Source organism: Talpa occidentalis, unplaced genomic scaffold (genome assembly GCF_014898055.3).
Source record: "Talpa occidentalis isolate TD23 unplaced genomic scaffold, MPIMG_talOcc4v2.1 talOcc4.3, whole genome shotgun sequence".
NCBI classification, from domain to species: domain Eukaryota; kingdom Metazoa; phylum Chordata; class Mammalia; order Eulipotyphla; family Talpidae; genus Talpa; species Talpa occidentalis.
This window is the reverse complement of record NW_023603184.1, coordinates 2,468,215-2,481,534: the sequence shown is the minus strand read 5'-3', so window position 1 is coordinate 2,481,534 and position 13,320 is coordinate 2,468,215. Positions and strand designations below refer to the sequence as shown.

At 35.2% G+C, this 13,320-nt stretch overlaps 1 protein-coding gene and 1 pseudogene across 1 annotated transcript; both read right to left on the bottom strand.

Moving 5' to 3' along the window:
• Window positions 1-642: 642 nt before the first annotated feature.
• On the bottom strand, window positions 643-1,928 carry LOC119254410 (olfactory receptor 8H1-like; annotated as a pseudogene).
• Window positions 1,929-11,741: 9,813 nt separating this feature from the next.
• Window positions 11,742-12,686, bottom strand: LOC119254244 (olfactory receptor 8H3-like). Its single transcript, XM_037521359.1, has one exon. The coding sequence runs from the start codon at window positions 12,684-12,686 to the stop codon at window positions 11,742-11,744; it is 945 nt and encodes a 314-aa protein (XP_037377256.1).
• Between the last annotated feature and the right edge of the window lie 634 nt (window positions 12,687-13,320).

The following is a 13,320-nucleotide window of genomic DNA, read 5'->3' as shown; positions in this document are numbered from 1 at the left end:
GTGAAAAATCACTAGAAATGTGCATTAAAATAATAAGAATGAAGTCTTAATGATAATGGACAATATTTACCACAAATACCTTCAATATTTATATCCATCATCTGGTTTAATCTTTACAAAAACTCTATTAACCTGGGAATATTATTTATATTCCACAGTTTTAGAAACTGAGGCCAAAAGTAGAGTGAATTATTGAAGCTTTTAAAGCTAAAAAGGTAAGCAGATTAGATTTAAACCAGGGTCTGGTTGCAAACTGAGTATACATATTCACACTGCTACAATTCTCTGAATATAATGGATAAAATGATTTCTGAAGCTGCTTTTATTGTGCCAAACAAAGTGTCTTTTCCACAATAAAATTCTTTAATACTACCCATGCAAAGGAATTGGTATGGTAAATATATAAAAGATGACAATTATTTTCTCATTTCCTGAAGCAGTAGCACTTAAATTTAGAAGTAAATATAGGACCTATTCTATGAATTTTAAAGACGTAAACCTTGAAAGACCTAAGATCATATTTGGTCAAGTAACGATGGGTCACAGATTCAAAAGTAAATGAAAGGAGTCAATTGTTTTAGAGGGCTTAAGAAAATTTCCTACAGGGAGGAAGGAAAAGAGTAAATTACAACCTCAGCATCACTATTTCAAGTGTCTGGATCCCTGTCTCTTCTTCAGGAGTCTAAGGACAGCATTTTTCACTTCTTTGTTGCGAACACTATAAATGAGGGCATTCAGCAAGGGGGTCACAACTGTATAAAATACAGAAGCTGCCTGATCCTTTCCCAAGGAGTAGGATTTCCTTGGCTTTAAATACATGAAAATCAGAGTGCCATAGAAGATGGTGACTGCCAAGAGATGAGAGGCACAGGTGGAAAAGGCTTTTCTCTTTCCTGAGGCAGAATTAATTTTCAAGACAGTAGAGAGAATGGACACATAGGATGCTGATAACATGATAAGAGAGATGATGAGGGTGGAGCCAGCCAAAATGAAAATCCTGGGCCTCCCCGGTGGCGCAGCGGTTGAGCGCTGGGTTGAGAAGCTGCCCGCAGCCTCTGCAGCGCCGGTTCGATCCCCGGCTGCTCCCCGGCCACCAGAGGAGGGTCCCACATGGCGCGCAGACCTCTCCTGCCGCCCGCTGCTCCCCTCAGCAGTGTGCTTCGGTCCTTCTGCCTGCTCTGCTCCCCACTCTGGCTCTGGTGAATTCTCTCGCCCTCCCGCGCTTCTGACTGTACCCAGTGCATGTGTAACCAAACAGACAAACAAACAAACAAATAAATAAATAAAGCATGCCTCCTTTAAAAAAAAATAAAAAAATAAATCAAAATGAAAATCCTGAGTTCAGTGTCGAGGGTGTCAGAGCAAGACAGGGCTAAAATTGGGGATAGGTCACAGAAAAAATGATGGATTACATTGGAGTCACAGAAGTCCAATTTTGTCATGCCAAACACAGTGACCAAGGAATCTATAAACCCTATTACACATCACATGAAGACAAGAGAGCAGCAGGGTCTTGTGGACATGACAACCCGGTAGTGGAGAGGATTGCAGATGGCTACATAGTGATCATAGGCCATGGAGGAGAGAAGAAAACATTCAACGCCAGTCAAGAAGATAAAAAAGTACATTTGAGTGAAGCAATTAACATAGGAAATCTTCTTGTTGGACGTCAGTAAGTTCCCTATTGCTTTAGGAGTGACGACATTTGAGTTATTGAGGTCGATGAAAGACAGGTGACTGAGGAAAAAATACATGGGGGTATGAAGTTGGGCATCCAAGCGAATGACCATTATCATCCCCTCATTCCCCAGCATGGTGAACAGGTATATCAGGAGAAACAGCACAAAGAGCACCAGCTGGATGTCTTTAGCATCTGTCAGTCCCATAAGGATGAAGCAAGGCACCTTAGTGTTATTCCATCTATGCATTGTGCCCCACTGCTTTTACCTGTTGAGAAACAGAGTTCATACATAGCAGAAATGACTTCAAAAAAAGTATTCCTATGAATGATCTTGCATATGTATATTAATTTACTGTTTCTAGTGTGATAATAATGGTTGGTTTATAGGATATGATGAAAAAATGATTTTTTCTGAGTTTAGAAATGGGTATAAATTGACGATTGAACATGATATAGTAAAACTGGATGTATTGATTGAATAAAACTGACTGTGTTCTAAATGTTTTCCTTTCTTAATGCATTTATTCCACATGAGAATAATATGCCATAGATATGACCATTAGTCACATTAATTAGATAAGGAAAGTGACATAGTTCAATAAATTGATCCTGAGTCAGAGCATTTTAATGATGACTTTGTGAGTTCTGAGATAGACGGACTCCATAGAACATATTCAAATATTGTATTTCTCATTATGATTAATTCCAGCAAGACTATAAAAATGGTTTACATATATAACATGATGATAGGAATATGGTGCTAGGTGATCATTTACTTACTTTTTCCTTCGAATAGCATTTCATACTATTGACAAATAAATCTCAACCTTAAAGGATTTCAGTGCAGTTTATTAGCATAATTTACTAAATATAATTTTCTTTTTTAAAAAAATGGGAAATATTTCCCAATTTGACCTTTTAAATCAAATTATGCTAAAAATATATTATAAAATCCTAACATTGCTTGGAGTCCCTGATTCCATCAACTCCATGCTTCTGTCTTCACAAGTACAGGCATCACATGGGGTCTTGTGTTAATAATGTATATACATATTCTTCTGACATGTATCATTTCTTTGCTCCCACTAAAACCCTGTAATTTTTAAATTTTTAAAGCAATACTTATTGTGAGCCAAAGCTGGTTGAAAACAAAAACCTTCTTCCAGTGTATCAATCCAGAAATGGTTCAACTGAAATGTTTCATTACAAATAAAATATGAAAACCATTTGTCTAAAATTTCTGTAATATAATATATGTATTCTTTGAGATAAGTTCTTTTTAACTATTTGGGCATGCATTTTATTTATTCTGATGTAATAATAAAATAATCTAAGACTTTTGTTAAGTCCCTGGTCAAGTAGAAGTTTGCTGGCTGTGACTGAAGTCTAAAGAATACTAGGGGCCTACTGAGAATAGAGCAGAGCAGGGTTGCCTTGTCTCTCATCCTGATGATTCCAGGGCACCTCATATATTGGGCATGGTGATAATGCAATGTGTGGTCATCCTTGAGGGACCAATTTCCAAAGAGAGCCATATGGCTTGTGTCCAAGGACAAAAGCTCAAGGACTCTAGGTTTGAGTACATAGTTGCCTCGTCCCTTAGAAACCAACTAATGAAGAGCCTGGTGTGGACTTGTATTGTGGAAATCTAAATTTCTGACAAAGACAGTAAAGAAACTATTTTTAGATACAACCTTAGCTACTCTATTTTGAAACCATCAAATGGAATGATTTATTTTCCATAGAGAAATATTATATATAATGTGATTATGTATTGATTTTATACAGAGCATAGACAGTTGATGCATCAACAAAGTGTATTATTCACACTCACTATTACTCTGAAACAAATAAAAATTAAGCTCCCTGTCTCCCAGTTAAGATGATAAAACACTTATTTTGTAGCGTCTTTTTATATGTGGTTGATATTTTTCATATAAAGATCATAACCACACCTCCTCCTAAGCAGTTTCCACATGTACACGACAACTCTATCATCCATTACTCTTTCTTCACTCACTCTGATATACACACCTGCACACACACATGTGAGCATACGTGCACAATACAATGTCTGAGAGTGTTAGTTTGTTAAGGTGGCTATAACCAAATGCCACAGACTAGAAGCTTGAACAACAGCAATTTATTTCTCACTGCTCTACAGTGGAGAAGTTATGGACTCAAGATGAAGTCAGGGCTGACTTCTGCTGAGGCCCCTCTCCTTCCCTTGTAGGCAGACCTCTTCTCTTGTATGTTGATGTGGCCAACACCCTCCATGTTTCTATGCTGTGATCCTTTCTTCACATGACACCAGTCCTAATGGGTAAGCCATGGAGGAGAGAAAAAAAACATTCAGAAACACCAAAGAAGACAAAAAGGCACATTTGGGTAAAGCAATTCACGTAGGAAACCTGCTTGCTGGAGGTCAGTAAATTCTCTAAGGTTTTTGGAGTGATCACAGTTGAATAACTGATGTCAAGAAACGACAGGTGACTGAGGAAAAAATACATGGGTGTGTGAAGTTGAGCATCCAAGCAGATGATGAGTATCAACCCTGCATTCCCCAAGATGGTGACCAGGTATATCAGGAGAAACAGCACAAAGAGCACCAGCTGGATGTCTTCAGCATCTGTCAATCCCATAAGGGTGAAGTAAGGCACCTCCGTATTACTCCAAATCTGCATTGTGCCCCACTGCTTTTACCTGTTGAGAAGTCAGAGTTCATACTTAGCAGAAATTATTCAAATATGGGTTTCTATGAATGGCCTGGCATGTGTATATTAATTTAATGTTTCTAGTTAATAATAATAGATAGTTTACAGATATAATGGAAAATACTGAATATTTATTGCTAACTATCAAAATGGGTATAAATTGATGATTGGACATGATGTAATAAAACTGGATATATTAATTGGAATGAAACTGACACTATTCTAATCAATTTCTTTTTGTCATTCATTTATTCCACATGATGATATTGTGCCACAGATGTTACTGTTAGTCATGTCTGTTAGATGAGAAAAGGACATAATTCAAGATATTTTTTCTTGAGTCAAAACTGTTAAATGATGATCTGTGAGTTTCCAAGAGAGACTGACTCTAGAAGTTAGTCAAATACCATATTCCTCATTATGATTAATTCCAGCAAGCCTATAAAAATGATATACATATATAAAACAATGATAGAAATATAGCATTAAGGCATCAGTTACTTCTAACATAACTACCCATTGTTTCTAACGTAATTTTGCATTAATGATAAATGTCAAACTTAAATGAGTTCCATGTTTTTTTTAGAGTAATTAATACTAATTAATATCAGTACCAATTTCCAGAAGAAATGATGTTTTCAGAATCTGACCATTTAATATCAAAAGCTCCCCAGATTAAATTACTAATGTAATATATACATTAGTGTATGTATACTGCTTGGAGACCCTGATTCCATCAACTCCATGTTTCTGTCTCCCCAGGTATAGGCATCACTTAGAGTCAAGTCTTAATGACATGTGTGCATATTCTTTCCATAGGTGTCATTTCTTTTGATCCAACTAAAACCTGTGGTTTTGAGAGTAATACTTACTGTGATTCAAAGTTGGTTGAAAACACAAAAATCTTTGTCCAATGATATCAGTCTAGAAATGGTTCAACATAAATCTTTCCTCACGAATAAAACATGGTCAATTTAAATAAAAAATATTGTAATATATGTGTACTTTGAGATAAGTTCCTTTTAAGTATTTGGGAATGTATTTTTTTTTATTCTGATGAAATAATACATCAACCTAGGAATTGTTTTAAAGACCTGATCAAGTAAAAGTTTGCTGGCTGTGACTGATGTTTCAAAGAATATCAGGGATTTCTGAGAACAGCAGAGCAGTGTTGCCTTGTCTCTCATCATGATGATTCCAGGGCATCTCATATATTGGGATGGTGGTAATACAATGTTTGGTCATCCTTGAGGGACCAATTTCCAAAGACTGCTTGGCCTTCTTCCAAAGACAAAAGCTGAAGGACTCAACATTTCAATGAAAGTGTTGACTTGTCCTTTAGAAACCACCCAAGAAAGAGCCTGGTCTGGTCTTGTATTGTGACTCTCTAAGTTTTCAACTAGGGATGTAAAAAACTGATTTCTAGAATCAACCCTATTTACTCTCTTTTGAAACCATTAAGGATGGAATGCCCAGTTTTCACAGTGAATTTTTTCAGTGTATGGAGGTTTGGTGCATCAACAAAGTGTATTTTTCACGCTGACCATCACACTTAAACAAATAAAAAATTGTGCTCCTGGTATCAAAATCAAAAAGATATAAAAAAAACCTCCTCCTTTGTAGTGTCTTTTTATTATTGGTAGACATTTTTCATGTAATGATTGTACCACACCTCCACGTAAGCAGTTTCCACACATACAGGAGAACTCTACCGCCCTCTGCTCATTCTGATTCACTCTGATATATACCCCTGTACACACACATGTGAACACATGTGCACATATACACTGATATTGAGAGTGTTAATTTGTTAGATTTGCTGTAACCAAATGCCACAGACTGGGAGCTTAAACAACAGTGATTTATTTCTCACTGTTCTGCATCTAGGAGCCTGAGCTCAAGATGAAGTCAGGACTGTTTTCTGGTGAGGTCCCCCTTCTTCCCTTGCAGGTAGACATCTTCTGTTTGTCTCTTCACATGGCTATTTCTCTCCATGTTCTGTGCTGTGATTCTTTCTTCTCATGATACCAGTCCCATTGGATTAGCATGTACTCTTAAGAACTAATTTTAAGTTAATTACCTGCACAAAATCCTATCATTAAAGTTACATACTGAAGTACCAGGACTTAAGTCTTTAATGTACGAATATTGGTGTATAAATATATCTATACATAATACACACATATAGTTATTGTATATGCACATGTTTACATACAAATCACATATATTTAAATGCCTAGTATTCACCATCATATCCATATGATTCATATTGAATAGACTCCCATAGTTGCAGGTAACATTTACTTTATAATGATTGCATTTGACTTAGCTTGGCAGCTACCATGTAATTGAGAGCAAAACCACAGTTTGCATATTCCATATTATTTTCCATAAAGTCATTGACACCCTGCTCCCTCCTCAGATTTATGCTTTGGCACCAATCTAAATGCAGCCTGTCATTCAGGGACAGATAATGTGTCCAAATTCCTGAGTCATCATCATGCTGGTGTCTGAGGATGCACATCCTTTCCTTTTATTTTCTTATTCAGATTATGAACAAAAAATCCATTCTTTATTTTGCAGGGAATATATGGACTGGGCATTGGCATTTATCAAAATTACACTTAATTCAAGAATGACAATAGACAAGCTTTATTCACAGATAAGCTACACCAGGCTAATAGATTTGTCTCTTCCAGCAACTGAACCCCAGCTCATCTCTGTGGGTCTCCCTGATGACTCAGCTTTGCCTGTGCTTCATTTTACCTTTCCAGTCTCTGACGCTCTTGCAGGGGGGCCCATTCCTCATTCGTCAGTCCAAGAACCAAGGAATAGAAAGCACCCTACTATGTGCATATCTATCCCTGCTTCCAACAGATGGTATTTACACTGCAAGTACGAATCCTTCAAAGTTAACTAGAAGTGGTCTTCCTAACTTATTTCCATGGTTATTACTGTCATTATCATTATTAGTGTTTTTGTTGCTATTTTTATTTTGTGAAGACCCCCTTGATGGTGCCCAAAAAGTCTCCTCAATATACAGAGTAATCCAAAGTGGGGATACAAGCCAGGGTGCTGGAGCAATACTTCTAATGGAAAAGGTGTTTCCTTCTCTAGGGTGGCAGCATAGAAAGTGTTGAGAAACAGTCAGACTCCAAAGATAGTCTGTATTTAGAATCAATATAATATACTGATGGATTGGCTATGAAGCATGTGAGAATAAATGAAAATTCCAGAATCAATCTTAAGGATTTGCTGAGCAAATAAAAAAAAGACCAAAAGAATTTGCTGAGCAAAAAAAAAAAAAAAAAAAAAAAATGTTTGTCCATTAGTGCGATTAACATTTGTATTGATACTAGCTATCTGAGTCTCCTAATGAAGATAAAGTATGTTAAAGTACTTCTTAGGTCCTTAGAGTATCGTGGGACATCTTAAGAGCTCAGCAAAATATATCATTACTGATCTTATATATCAATTTAAAAACACAGCTGTTCATATTATTCATTATTACATTATAATAAATATCAGTTTGGCATGGTACTGAAAACTAGAATACTATGTTTTAAATTATAACAAATCACATCTCACACAAAGTATGATAAATATTAATATACCAGAAAAAATGTTCAACATCACTTGCAATCAGGGAAATGCAAATCAAAACTACCATGAGATACCATTCACACCACTGAGAATGGCACATATTAAAAAAACTAGCAACAACAAATGTTGGCGAGGATGTAGGAAGAAAGGAACTCTCCTGCACTGCTGGTGGGAGTGCAAACTGGTCCAACCACTATGGAGAGCTGTGTGGATATTTCTGGACCTACTAAACATAGAGCTTCCATATGATCCAGCAATTCTACTCCTAGGTATTTACCCAAAGGACACAGAAACACTAATTCCTAAGAGCACCTGCACACCTATGTTTATAGCAGCACTACTTACAATAGCTAAGCTTTGGAAATAACCCAAATGCCCAAAAATAGATGACTGGATCAAGAAGATGTGGTACATACACACAATGGACTATTACTCAGCATTCAAAAATGATAAACACATGCAGTTTGCAGCAACATGGATGGAGCTGGAAGGGATCATGCTCAGCAAAATAAGCCAGAAAGAAAAAGAAAAATACCGGATGGTCTCACTCATAACAGGAATCTAGAAAACCTAAATAAGGGACCAGGAAAAAGAATAAATATAAGAAAGAAAAAAATCAAAATCAACAAACAACTATGAACCAGAGACACACTTTGGGGGGTACAGGGAAAGGAGGGTTGGGGTCAAAATCAGGGGGTTGCAATTGTATGGGGAATATAAAAATTAAAAACAAATTAAAAAAATGAAAAAAAATTAATATAACAGGGAAATTATAGCAGAAATGCAGAAACGTATATTGCCATTGATAATGTTACACATTCGCAATAACTTTATATAAATGTTTTCTATGCAACATTATAAACGGAACAACATTGTCTTAAGTAAGCATTGCCTAAATGTAAGTGTTAAGAACAAAATGTGGAATTTGTTGATCATCTTTGCAAACATCAACAAACAGGACACACTGACTCATCATAGAAATGGACATAAATAAAAGCAAGGTGAAAGAATAGTTCATAAAAAGCCACAAAATATCTGTAAATATATGAATGATACATTGCATATACAAGATAGAGATGATCCAAAAATGCAAGTTACTGAACATTAAATCCTTCTCAAATATTTATTTCTGTTTGCAAATATAAGTAAATAGCAATAGCTATAAGTATAAAATCTGGATACCATTTGTAGCAAAGCAAAAATAAGTTATAATAATATTAATGGTATTGATAGAAATATTAAAATAACAGAAATATTAAAAGTAATTAAAGTATTACTTTTATTACTTAAACTATTAAGAAATATTGAAGTAACAGAAATATTAAAATAACTTAATGCAATGTAAAGATGAATATCAATGTGCTTCTTCTTAAAAGAAGTTTCTGTGATGACTCAAGCCAATTACATATAAACACAAAAGAATTTACTGGGAGAAATACATATTTTATTAATACAAGCATGCATTTGCATCATTATTGGGTGAATGGAAACAATCCCTCTAGTAAACATAACAGCAGTGTGAAGGACAAAAAATATCCAATACTTGGACCAAAGCAAAAATATCTTCTTAAAAAACTTTCAATTTTAAAAAAGTTCTAAAATAAATTTAAAGAACCTTAAAGAATGAATTTCTCTAAAGCTGGAGTTTTGTGAGGAAATAAAAAACAATTAGAGATTATGAAGATAATTTTTTATTATCTTAATCACTTGTTTATTTTTTTATTGGGTAACATTGAATTATAGCACTGCAGGGGATTGGGGGGAATAGGTGAATTCAATGCTATAATTCAATGCTATAATTCAGTTAAAACCCCACCCATGCCATCTAAGTCCCCCTACCTTGATCATTGCCCCCTCCCATCTCTGCCTCCACGCCCATCTTTTTCCCACTATAGCAGCCTCAGTTCCTCAGTCATATTTCTAGGGTTTATATTTCTTTAGTTTGGCCAGCTCCTTTCTATTTTTTTAGAGAAAAACATTAAAATAATGGAAAACCAATCACTCTCCTGATAAACTTTACTGGTGACCACATATTTTGACTTTATTGTCAAATTCTTAGCTCTACAACTTTACTCCACTAAAAATGGAAAACGAGTGAGTGAAGCATTAACTTCAAAAACTTACTTGCAAAATATATAACAAAACGTAAAAACCAAGGTTTTAAAAATTATAAGGAATTTCAACAAGTTAAGGGGACTGAAACTATTAACATGTCACAGAAAGATAGACTTTAAATGTTCAGCAGGTGGAAACCAAAGTGATTTTACTGAATGCAGCACTTTAAATTGATGGGCTTACAGTTCTTCAAGTCCACAACATTCTATCTGGGACACATTATCTCCCAGTGTTTCAATGACAAAGGAATTAACAAAGTTTAAACTCGCAGTATCAGAAAGCTGCAAAAAAAGTACATAGGAAACACCAGACATTTTACTAATACATTCAATATATAAGCACACGAACATAACTAAAGAATAGACACTAAGCTGTCAGTAATTATTAGGGTAATTAACTTTCCTTCTATTTTTTTCAATGTTCTATGCCTTCTCCAATGTCAACATCTGCCCTAACAAATCCAAATTTGTGAAGCATTGAGATTTTCTTTTTTAGTTGTGTGCTCATCTAAAAAATTAATCAATATTAATTCATAAAACACCAGGGAATATTCTTAAGAAAAACTATTGCATATTGAAAATACTACATAAATGTAAATCTTCTTGTAATAATGGACACTATTTATTAGAAATGCCTTATAACTTTACATTCATCATCTGGTTTAAACTTTTTAAAACACTACAAGCCTGATATTATTTCTCTTTTACAGTTTCAGAAACTGAGGTTCTAAGTGTGAGTGGCTTACTAAATATTATATAGCTAAAAGGAAGCAGATCTAGAGTCAAAATCCTAAGTTTCTGGTCTAAAGAAGTGCTCATAGTCACTCTACTATATTTCTTGAATATAATGGAATCAATGACTGCTGAAACTGTATTGAGCCAACAATGGAGTGTTTTTCAATAACAAATTTCTGAAATATGCAATGGTATTGGTATGCTATAGTTTAAAAGATGACAACTCTCTTTTCTTAGTTTGTGCATCAGTTGTCCTTAAATTGAGATGGTAATTATTAGAACTATTTTGTGATATCCATGACAATATGGATTTATAAAGACCTATTCATGGAAATGTCCAAGATTATATTTGGACAAGTGACAATAAATCAACAGAAACACAAGTAAATAAAAGAAGTCTATAGTTTTTAGTCAGAACTGAAGGAAATGCTGTATAGTATAGAAAGCAAAGAGTAGCTCCAAAGCTTAGCATAATGATTGGAATTATGCCAAAAGAAATGTCAGAAGGAATTAAACACATACTCAGTTTTGAATTAAACAAATACATTTAGCTTTGTAATACTGACAAACAAGACAAAAGGTCAGAGGGCAAAGTTCAAAACCTAGCCCTTAAAACCTGACTATGGAGCTGAGGCATTCAAAGGGGCAAGAACTAAGAGGGGGGCAAACACATATGGGAGGGAGCATGTGTTCCATGGGGGTGGACTATGGGTGCTTTGGTGGTGGAATAACCATGTGAAAACAGCTGGAAAAGAGGATCCTATTTTTTAAATTTAGAAACAGGAATGTAAACCAATATTACCTGATAACAAAAATATTATAAAGATACAATATAGAGTAAAAATATTGGATATAGAGTAAAAATATTTCTTTAAAAAATGTTCAGTATCACTATTACAAGTGCCTGGAGCCATCTGTCTTCTGCAGGAGTCTAAGGACAGCATTTTTCACTTCTTTGTTGCGAAGACTATAAATCAGTGGATTCAGCATGGGGATCACAATAGTATAAAACACAGAAGCCACCTGATCCTTTCCCAAGGAGTAGGATGTATTTGGTCTTAAGTAACTGAAGATCATGGTGCTATAAAAGATGGTGACAGCCATGAGATGAGAGGCACAGGTGGAGAAGGCTTTTCTCTTTCCTGAAGTGGAATTAATTTTCAGAATAGTAGAGAGAATGGACACATAGGACACTGATATCGTGATAAGAGATGCCACAAGACTCGTGCCAGCGAAAATGAATATCATCAGTTCGGTGTTGTGGGTTTCAGTGCAAGACAAGGCTATAATTGGGGATGTGTCACAGAAAAAATGATGGATTACATTGGAGTGGCAGAATTGCAATCTCCTCATGCAAAGCTCATTGACTAAGGAGTCTGTGAAACCTACCAAATAGGACCCAAAAACAAGGGACCAGCAACGTCTTGTGGACATGACAACTGGGTAGTGGAGAGGATTGCAGATGGCTACATAGCGATCATAGGCCATGGAGGAAAGAAGAAAACCTTCAACAGCAACCAAGAAGACAAAAATATACATTTGAGTGAAACAGTTCACATATGAAATCTTCTTATTGGAGGTCAGCAAGTTATGTAAGGTTTTAGGTGTGATGACAGATGAGTAACTGAGGTCAATGAAAGACAGGTGACAGAGGAAAAAATACATGGGGATGTGAAGCTGGGTATCTAGGCAGATGATCAGTATCATTCCCGCATTACCTAACACAGTGACCAGGTATATAAGGAGAAACAGCATAAAGAGCACCAGCTGGATGTCTTCAGCATCTGTAAACCCCAAAAGGATGAAGTCAGCCACATTTGTGTTATTCCACCTATGCATTTTGCCCCACTGATTTTACCTGTTGAGAAGTCAAAATTGATAGGTAATGTAACAACAAATGGTTTCAGGTTTCTATGAATGATCTGGCATATCTATGTCTGTTAATTGTTTTCTGCATCTTATCAAAGAGTGGTTTACATAATATAATGAAAAAATTGAATTTGATTGTCAAGTATAGAAATGGGTATACATTGATCATTATTCATTATGTAATCAATCCAGATATATTGCTCAATTGTAGTGAAACTGACAGTCTTCTAAATATTTCTCTGTTCTAATACATTTCACATATGAATATTATACCATAGATGTTAATATTAGGTATTTTTTTAGATCATGTAAAGTACACAGACAATTCAAGATACATATTTTGTGTCAGAGTTATTAAATTATGAAGTTGTGAGTCTGCAGTGAGACTCACTGCAGAGAGATTACCAAATCTTCCCCCCATTATAATTAATCCAACATGCATGAAACAAACATTAATATATAAAAACAGTAAAAGTATGGTTTTAAGCATAATTTCTAATTCTTTATTTTTCTAATAAAATTAATAACAATAAACTTCAAACTAAAAGGGCTCCAGTGGAGTGTATTAGATATGAACAGTTAATAATAGTTAAAGAAGATCCAG

What these genes read in the sequence shown, in the direction of transcription:
- LOC119254244 (XM_037521359.1), bottom strand. Translation starts at nt 12,686, where the DNA reads ATGCATAGGTGGAATAACACAAATGTGGCTGACTTCATCCTTTTGGGG.